General features: G+C 41.6%; 1 protein-coding gene across 4 annotated transcripts in view; it reads left to right on the top strand.

Annotated features, from left to right (window-relative positions):
• The window catches only part of Agl (amylo-1,6-glucosidase, 4-alpha-glucanotransferase), a 68,168-nt gene that overhangs the window by 17,939 nt on the left and 40,581 nt on the right, over nucleotides 1–9,648 (top strand). For 3 of the 4 annotated variants that reach the window (NM_001081326.1, XM_006502287.1, NM_001362367.1), the window contains exons 6-17: nucleotides 1,521–1,702; nucleotides 1,846–1,957; nucleotides 2,875–2,998; nucleotides 3,407–3,509; nucleotides 3,601–3,698; nucleotides 5,029–5,168; nucleotides 5,588–5,775; nucleotides 7,585–7,708; nucleotides 8,477–8,640; nucleotides 8,884–8,985; nucleotides 9,081–9,236; nucleotides 9,352–9,502. In NM_001081326.1, coding sequence (NP_001074795.1) covers nucleotides 1,521–1,702; nucleotides 1,846–1,957; nucleotides 2,875–2,998; nucleotides 3,407–3,509; nucleotides 3,601–3,698; nucleotides 5,029–5,168; nucleotides 5,588–5,775; nucleotides 7,585–7,708; nucleotides 8,477–8,640; nucleotides 8,884–8,985; nucleotides 9,081–9,236; nucleotides 9,352–9,502 — 1,644 coding nt within the window. Of the gene's footprint in view, nucleotides 1–1,520; nucleotides 1,703–1,845; nucleotides 1,958–2,874; nucleotides 2,999–3,406; nucleotides 3,510–3,600; nucleotides 3,699–5,028; nucleotides 5,169–5,587; nucleotides 5,776–7,515; nucleotides 7,709–8,476; nucleotides 8,641–8,883; nucleotides 8,986–9,080; nucleotides 9,237–9,351; nucleotides 9,503–9,648 lie in introns of those variants that run through there. The other variant, XM_011240280.3, reaches the window with a different exon arrangement.

The raw sequence follows: 9,648 nt of genomic DNA, 5'->3' as shown, positions 1-9,648 counted from the left end.
TTTCCCGTCAGAGCATCTGGCTTCATGAGGCCTGGGCCATGGCTTTCCGCTTTAACCCCATGTGCCTAACAAGGATCCACTGTGTGAGCCGAAATATGAAAAGTCTGGCAACCACTGCTTTACATACGTCAACAGTGGGAGTTCTGGGTGGTGTAGTCTAAGGACATGTAGCCATAGAAATTAGGAAGTTATTTAAAAGTATATGCATATAGTTCATCACTATTGGTAATAATCTCTAATAGAAATGGCAAACAAAATTGGATTTTTAAAAGGATACATTCCAAAATGTGAGATTTCTGCATGTAATTTGGAACCAGGCTTCACAGTTTACAGTGAAAACTTTGTATTTCAGTAACTTCATATTCACCGCTTGAAAACTGGCAGTATTAAATGACTTAGACATCCATGATATTCACATCAAATTAGCAAACCACATATGGACACATAGCTACCAATGGTAAGAGTTAGAATACTCGCCAAGCAGTGGTGACACATTTCTTTAATCCCAGCACTTGGGAGGCAGAGGCAGGCGGATTTCTGAGTTCGAGGGCAGCCTGGTCTACAGAGTGAGCTCCAGGACAGCCAGGGCTACACAGAGAAACCCTGTTTTGAAAAACTCAAAAAAAAGAGAGAGAGAGAGAGAGTTAGAATATTGCTTAGGCAGTGGCTCATTAAGAAACTTAGTAAGAAACTGGATTTATCCCTTTCAGATTCCAGATTAGCGTTAGCTCAGCCATGATGGGGAGCCAGGTTCTTTCTTCTGGGTCGCTCTGTCATCTCGAACACTTAGCTTCCAGTGTTTAATCAAATATGGCAAATCCTGTTGCTACACTTAGTGAAAATGGGAAGTCATGTCTTAAAGGCACAATTTCATGTTTATGTCACTTCTGTCCATACTGCATCAGATAGGAGTTTCTCTTTTATCACACCTAGATACATGGGAAACTTGTAGTAGTGTTAGGTTCTGGGGTTTTCGGGTTTGTTTTTTTTTTGTTTTGTTTTGTTTTGTTTTTCTATTTTTTTGTTTTTGACGTAGGGTCTCACTTTGTAGCCCAGGCTGGTCTGGAAACCACTTTGTAGACTAGGCTAAGTTTAAGCTTTGGCTAAGCCTTAAGCTTTTGGCAGTCCTACCTGGGCTGCCAAGTGCTAGGGTTATAAATACAAACCGCCAAGCTGAGAGGTGGTGGGGCACGCCTTTAGTCCCAGCACTCGGGTGGCAGAGGCCAGTCTCTGTGAGTATGAAGCTAGCCTGGTCTACAGAACGGGTTCCAGTATAGCCAGGGCTACACAGAGAACCCCTATTTCAAAAACACAATAAGTAAGTAAATAAACAAATAAGTGCTTGGTTTAACTTTTATTATGAGATTCCTGTTTCTGATGTAGCCCATCTTCACCCAAGGGTTTGTTTATCGCAGGTCAACAAAACATCAAATAAATTACCACATGAACATAGAGGAGAAAGAATGGTGATTGTAAAGTGTGACCTAAATACAAAATTATGTTTTCCCCCTTTCTTTAAGCCACTAATAGTAAGTGGATCCTTGAACACCCGGAATCTGCATACAATCTTGTAAATTCTCCACACTTGAAGCCTGCCTGGGTCCTAGACAGAGCACTCTGGCATTTCTCCTGTGATGTTGCAGATGGGAAGTACAGAGAAAAAGGAGTCCCTGCTTTGATTGAAAATGACCAACACATGAATGTAAGTGTGTGCAGAAGAGCACCCCGCCAACTTCCCAGAGCAAATTAAAGATACATACGTGGAAATGTGTAGATGTGGCTTAATAAGGAGGAATAAATCAGGTCAATACATTTTATGTTGTTTTTAATCTTGAAATTTTTCAGTGCATTCGAAAAATAATTTGGGAGGACATTTTCCCAAGGATTCAACTCTGGGAGTTTTTCCAAGTAGATGTTCACAAAGCAGTTGAACAATTTAGAAGACTGCTCTCTCAAGGTAACAGCTTTACACAAGGTCGTCCTATCACTCTCTAAGGAATTTAAAGTTACTCTTAAGGGATGACTCTCTCTCTCTAGTTAACATCATCATTAAATCTTGATTGCATCATATTTACGTGTGTTTAGACTACAAAACTCCAATTTTTCTTGCATAGTGATACACGGCTTTCATTTCTTCTCTCAGGAGGAGAGAAGCATACTCATATGTACATATGGCAAACTCATCTTTCTCAAATCTTAAAGTTGTTGATTAGTAGTTTCTTATGTTTCTTTTCAAATATTTTAAAGGAAAGTCAAAATTTATCAGTAGTTTCATATAATTTTCTCTATAATATATATATTATATATTATTGTATTATGTCTGTGTTAATATCTATTTAATACATAAAAATAAGACTAGAGACTAAATCATATATTTGATTTTTTCTCATTTATTTTTTTAATTTTTTTATTTTTTACTCCAACGCCTCCCCCCCCCCGATTTTTTCATTGATAGTATGAGTTTCTTATTTTGTTTAACTATTTCTCTTCACCCCTACTAGGCAGTGTGTGAATTTTTAAAGCATCTTACTTCACTAGTGATTTAGACGCTTACTTTCAGTGTTTCTGTCCTTCACTCACTAGAACACATGTCGAATCGGCGTGTACATGTTAGAGAGCTTTGAGGCAGGAGGATTTGGCGGTGACCAGCAAAGCTGGGTTTTTCTTTTAACAGTTAGTCTCTCTTATGTCCCCTCCCCAAGGATGGAGGGAGTATGTAAGTAGGGTGGGAAGGGAGCTTTTTACAAATTTTCCCATGAATAGCTATATACTAAAAAATTGAAAAAATAACAGTTATAATCTGTTATTGGTATTTATGTTTAAAATAACTTTTTTTTGATATTTATATTTAAAATAACTTTTTCTTTCTTTCAGAAAACAGAAGAGTAACTAAGTCTGAACCAAAAGAACATCTTAAAATTATTCAGGACCCTGAATACAGGCGGCGAGGCTGCGCTGTAGATATGGACACTGCTCTGGCGACTTTTATACCACATGAGTATGCTATGCACTTGCCCTGGAATTTTACTCGTAAATATTGATGCTGACAACTTGAAATTGATCCTCAGAACCCCCAGTGAAAGGAGAGCATCCACTCTCAAAAGTCCCCTTTGACCTCCCTTCACATTGTGGTGTGTGCACACCCACACACGTGCCCAGTTCCTACGCACATCCTAAGTATATAAGTGAACAAATAAGTAATCTATCATTTCAACACCTGACCTTTTCCTACATTCTCTGTCAGTCCATCCTGCTAAACGTGTCTATAAAACCTTTTACAGTTGAGAAGGCCCCTCACTCATAGCTCAGATCCCGACCACAGCATGTGACATTTTTGTGACACCTGGAGATGTTTAGTGCAGGTTTTATGAAAGCGCTGATGTTTGTTTTGCTCCATCTGTGCTAGCAATGGGCCAGCTGCAATTGAAGAGTGCTGTAACTGGTTCCGTAAGAGACTGGAGGAGTTAAACTCAGAGAAGCACCACCTCACCAGCTGTCACCAGGAACAGGTTCGCTGAGTTTTGAATTGCTGTTTTTTTCTTTTCGGAGTTTTGAGTGTCTGTTGTCATTGGCGTTGTAACACGATTCAATGTTTTCCAGGCAGTTAATTGTCTTTTGGGAAACGTGTTTTATGAACGACTGGCAGGCCATGGCCCTAAACTAGGACCTGTCACCAGGAAGTATCCTTTAGTTACCAGGTACTCATTCTTGCTTTTAAAATGTCCTCTGGCTGACAGTTAAAAGCTGAGAATATTTAACTTTTCAACTTAACCTAAATGTTTCTTTTAAGGTATGACTTCAATACATTATATAGAAGTAGAAATTTTGAATTAGAAAGAAGCTTAATCCTGACTAATTTTGATAGTAGAATGTTTAATTAGAAAAACTATCACCAGTTTGAACCCATTTATATTTGTTTACATTAATATTTCTAGAGGATTGAAGATTTAATGTTTTCTGTTGCTAAAAGAGAGTACCAGAGATTGGGCAATTTATAAAGAAAGAGAATTTAATTTAGTTGAGGGTCCGCAGACCATGAAGTCCAGGAACATGGCACCGTATTTGCTCTGCTCATTCTGGCCAGGGCTTTGCGCTGTCTCAGCTCATGGCCAATGAAGAGCAACTGAGGGCAAGTGGAAGACACAAAGCCCAAGGCGGCGTCTGAAACTCTATCTCAGAACTATGCCAGGTGCCTCAGAGGAGGTAGTCACCCACCCACTCACCAGCGTATCCTGCCCCTACCCAGACACCTGTCACTGGCTCCATCTCCCAACACTACTACTTTAAGGAATCCGAGACTCCACACCTGCTGTGGTGGCACAAGTCTATAATCTGTAACCCCAGCCGTAAAGAGGCAGAGATAGGAGTTCAAGTTTGAGGTCAGCCTGTGCTACAAAGCAACACTGTCTAAAAAAAGGAGGTGGGGAGGCCTTAAGGTTCCAGTAGATGAACTTCTGAGAATGTGCTGTAAGAATAACACTTAGCAGAAGTAAACTCCGTGTTAGTCAGAGAACAAGCACCCACCTTGCTCCTCACATAGAAACACGCAGCATAGGAGTGTAGAGAGCCCTTCCCGCTCGCACAGAGGACCTGGGTGCGGTTCCTAGCTTCTGCATGGCAGCTCACAGCCGTCCATAACTGCAGTTCAAGGGGTGTATGGGCACCAAACATACACACAGGGCACTTAGTACATTCCTGTAAACATTCATACACATAACATAAAATGGATATATCTTTTCTAATCATGCAGCATATGTTGGGCAAGCAGAGCTTAGGAAGGCCTCCATGGTTTCCCTAAAATGTTACGAAGTTGTGAAGGTTATTTAAAATGTTAGCCAGTTTTCAAATCCTGCTGATTTATTCAAAAAGTCCACAGGTGATTTTTGCCTTCTGTGAAGTTTGTATTGAATAAATGAGGCCAAGCTAATTGTATGTTTTCTACTCACTAGGGAATTTGTAATGTTTCTACTGCACATTGTCTTCAAGGAGTTCCTTTGTGTGGACCTTGTTTTAATTCTGTCTCCTTAGGTATTTTACTTTCCCCTTTGGAGAAATGGCCTTATCCGCAGAGGAAGCCCTGATCCACCTCCCAGATAAAGCGTGCTTCCTGATGGCACACAACGGGTGGGTGATGGGCGATGACCCGCTCCGGAACTTTGCCGAGCCAGGTGCCTGACTTTTCACTTCTCCATAGAGAGGGGAACAAGAGCTTGTGGGAAGGCCACTTTACATGTAACTTTAGTCAGGAGGCTGGAGAAATGGCTCAGCAGTTTGGAGCACTGATTGCTTTTCCAGAGAACATGGGTTCGGTTGCCAGCACCCACAGGGTGGCTCACAGCCATCTGTAACTCCAGTTCCAGGGGATCAAACACTCTTCTGGCCTCTGAGGGCATGAGGAACACACATGGTACATGGACATACATGCAGGCAGAACACACATCCACCTAAAATAAAATCATAATGTTTTAAAATTTAGCCAGAAATCGTTTATGGAAAGAAAACAACACAGTTTAGAAGCAGCGCTCTTTCCTTGAGGATCGCTGTCGTTCCATTCCATGCACCACTGAAAGCAGCTCTTCTTTAACAGGTTCGGATGTTTATTTAAGGAGAGAACTTATTTGCTGGGGTGACAGTGTTAAATTGCGCTATGGGAATAAACCCGAGGACTGCCCTTATCTGTGGGCACACATGAAGAAATACACCGAGATAACTGCCACTCACTTCCAGGGAGTTCGTCTGGACAACTGCCACTCCACGCCTCTCCACGTGGCTGAGGTACGGACACCTCTATTGACAAAGGCAGTGATACCTGTAGCCTCCAAAGTCCCTGCCAGTGTGCTGGCTGTACACTGCTGTGGATTTGGTAGAAGTACTGGCACATATGACAGCTTATCTAATTCTAACAACCTTCGGACATTCCGCTGTAAAATGTTTAATAAGTTAGTTTTTACATTTAGGAAAAAGGTCATATTTTTATGTAACAGCGTGCATAATAGGTGTTTATTGGTAATATGTAAAATGCTAAGTGGTCTTTTAGGTTGTTTCCAGTATAGATTGTTAGCAGTGTAACGTTGAATGGCTTTACAGTGTAGTGATGAGTCAGCTCTGGCTTCCGTTTCACTTTAGGGGTACTTGGAACAGTGCACATTTTAGGACCGGTCTGTTCTATACTGAGCTGCACTCCTAGCCCTTGCAGTAAATAGTCAAACTCTAGTACTCTGACATCCTGAGGCTAGTTTAAACCTCACTGAGTCCTGTTTAATCAGTCATCTTTAGAAACATTAAGTGTAAGCTAACCATAATTTGTACTTTGGGCTTTTATTTGAATAATGTCAGTATTGCTGCATTTTTCTTACCTACTACAACTTCCTAAAAACACATAATTTTATCCTAGTTGTAAGATCTTTGGTAGTTTTTAAATGACAATTTATGAAAATATGTGCTCATAAACCCAGTTTAGTGAATCAAGGCTTTAATCCCACCATTCAGGAGGCAGAGGCAGATGAACAACTCTGTGAGTTTAGGCCAGCCTCATCTATATAGTGAGTTCCATGAGCAGACATAGTCAACATATCTCAAAACAAAACAAAAAAGGTGCGAGGGATGTGTGTGTGTGTGTGTGTGTGTGTGTGTGTGTATATCAGCTTCTAGAGTTTATGTGCTGTATGTGTCTGTGTGAGTGTGTGTGTGTGAGAGAGAGAGGAAGAGAGAGAGAGAGATTCCATATGTCCATATAGCTTTAATTTGGGGGATTTGATAGAAAACCTTAGCTAAGCTAGCAGAGCATTATTTACCTTCAGTAATAAGCAGAGGGTCCTTTTCAGTTATGCTTTTGACAATAGTAAAAAAAAACATATTTATAACATTATAGAAAAGTGAATTTTAAACAGCAAAGTCCTCTATAATTCTACTTCTTAGCTGATAAAAATTATAGGCATTTTACTAACCTATGTGTAAGAATTCCTTCTAGAATGGAATTGGAAACAATCTGATTATTAGACACTATTTTCTGTTTCTCTGGTAAATCATTAACACCAGTGTTACACCTGCATCTCACACACACACACACAGACACACACACAGACACACACAGACACACACTCACACACACACACCACACACACACAGAAATGGGAAGGTACTGGCATTTGTTGTCATCCGCAGATCAAGTTTAGCCTAAACTTTACTAATTCATCAGTATATATATCTATATGCTGACTCAATTAGCCACCGGGAGATCAGTAGTCTTATTAGAGCCCTGAAAACAAATAAAACTCCAGAAGACTGGCAGAATTGCAGCATTACTGGCTGTATTTGTGATGACACTAACTTTCCTTTTTCCTGTTTTCTTCCCTCCTATGTCTTCAAAATCTACTGTTCCTTTCCCCTGATGTTCTCTGTACACGCTCTGGCCCTCCACGCGTGCTGGTCTCTCGTACTGTGCATGTCAAACTTTGGAACTCCCGTTTGCATCGCTCTTGTTGTGTACCTACCTCATGCCAAATCTGCACCTAGCCTTGCTCCCTCTTCCCTCTCTGTCTTGCTCTCTTCCTTCTTTTACATTTGTGACTGTACATTTTGCAGTACATGCTGGATGCTGCTAGGAAATTACAGCCCAATCTTTATGTAGTGGCTGAGCTGTTCACAGGAAGCGAAGAGCTGGACAATATCTTCGTTACTAGACTGGGCATCAGTTCCTTAATAAGAGGTAGGTTTGCTAAAGTCCATTTCCTATCTGAGATGCTTCACTTTTGTTTGAGTAGATTAAAGGCATAGCTTTATATGCAGTACCTAATATGACTGGTCCACTTTTGACAGTTAAAATGTCTAATTTGTAGTATGGTACTCCTTTCAGATAGAAAGACCACAGAGGCCAGGTAAGAGGATCATGTGTTTAAGGCCAACCTTGGCTACATGAGTTTTGGGCTAGCCTACGATACATTTTTCCCCAGATCCTATTTCAAAAATAAAGGGTAAGAAAGCTAGTGCAGTAATTCAGCGAGTGAAGGTGCAGGAAACCCAAAGTCTGAGTTAAGTCCTCAGAACCCACCTGGTGGGAGGAGAGAGCCGGCTCCTGGGTGTTGTCCTCTGACGCCTACACGTGTGCACCCACAGCGTGGCCACAAAATTCATTCATTCATTTTAGAGGGTGGATCGGGGAGGGGATGGTGAGCTACTGATTTAGTACTTGTATACTTTGAGATACACAAATCTGTTTTTAAGTACTCTAGTCTTTTGATATTTCTCCGTAGATTTGATATAATCAGCAATCCAGTGAACAGCTATTGATCCTTTTTTCTATTCAAGTTGTTTCTTCAGTTTAGTTGTGGTTACGTGTTGGTCACTTGGATTTGGTGACATTGTTAATTACTTAACTCTCGCTTTGAATAATGTTGATACGCGTTGAGTGTCAGTGATGATAGGAACTGTAACCTTCTGTAACGGGGTTGTTAACCTGCGCTGTGCTGCTCTGCAGAGGCAATGAGCGCGTATAACAGTCACGAAGAGGGCAGACTGGTCTACCGGTACGGAGGGGAACCTGTCGGCTCCTTCGTTCAGCCCTGTTTGAGGCCGCTCATGCCTGCTATCGCGCATGCCCTGTTTATGGACATCACCCACGATAATGAGTGTCCGATTGTGGTGAGCATCAACTGTCTCTGGCGCTGACTTACTTGCTCAGTGCTTCATTATTTAGTTGTCTGATGCTGGATGGCATCCATGTGCTTTTTAAGGATTGAAGTACCTTGATTTTAAAATGTTTCCAAACAAAAAATATACCTTACAGAACGCATCTGTACAGGGTCTTTTGCTTCGGTATGCTAATGGGGTGTGGAGCGTCACTTTGCATGAGGGAACGTAAACTTCTGCTCTCTTCTTTTCTAGCACAGATCAGCCTATGATGCTCTTCCAAGTACCACAGTTGTTTCCATGGCATGCTGTGCCAGTGGAAGCACAAGAGGCTACGACGAGCTAGTGCCTCATCAGGTGTGTTTAATCTGCAAGGCCAGCAGCACCACTCCTGTTGTCATGATTTCACTGTAATTAACCTGCACACGTGACCCGGCTTTCCCTCTCTTCAGATTTCAGTGGTTGCAGAGGAGCGATTTTACACTAAGTGGAATCCTGGGGCATCACCGGCAGATACAGGGGATGTTAATGTCCATAGCGGGATTATTGCAGCCAGATGTGCCATCAATAGGCTCCATCAAGAGCTTGGAGCCAAGGGTTTCATTCAAGTAAGAAATGAACATTTTAAAACTTCACTCCAGACTTTCCTTTTCAAAGGACAACCTTCTGATTTGAGCATCCTTTCCAAATGGGGCTCTCAGCCGGTCTCTCTCCACTTCTCAGGTGTATGTGGATCAAGTGGATGAAGACATAGTGGCTGTAACCAGGCACTCCCCGAGCATCCACCAGTCTGTTGTGGCTGTATCGAGAACTGCTTTTAGGAATCCCAAGACTTCCTTTTACAGCAAAGAAGTGCCTCAGATGTGCATCCCTGGTAATCTAAGACCACACCAGTAGAGTCACTCACGAAGCTACATCAGCACATTGTCTCTATATAGAACACACTGACATAGAAACGTGGCTGAGAACAGAAGTTAGAATGCAGACACTTTCACTGCATGGAGCAAAATCTAGACAAAT

Source organism: Mus musculus, chromosome 3 (genome assembly GCF_000001635.26).
Source record: "Mus musculus strain C57BL/6J chromosome 3, GRCm38.p6 C57BL/6J".
Lineage (NCBI taxonomy): Eukaryota > Metazoa > Chordata > Mammalia > Rodentia > Muridae > Mus > Mus musculus.
The sequence above is the reverse complement of the archived record's forward strand: the minus strand, read 5'-3'. Positions and strand labels throughout refer to the sequence as shown.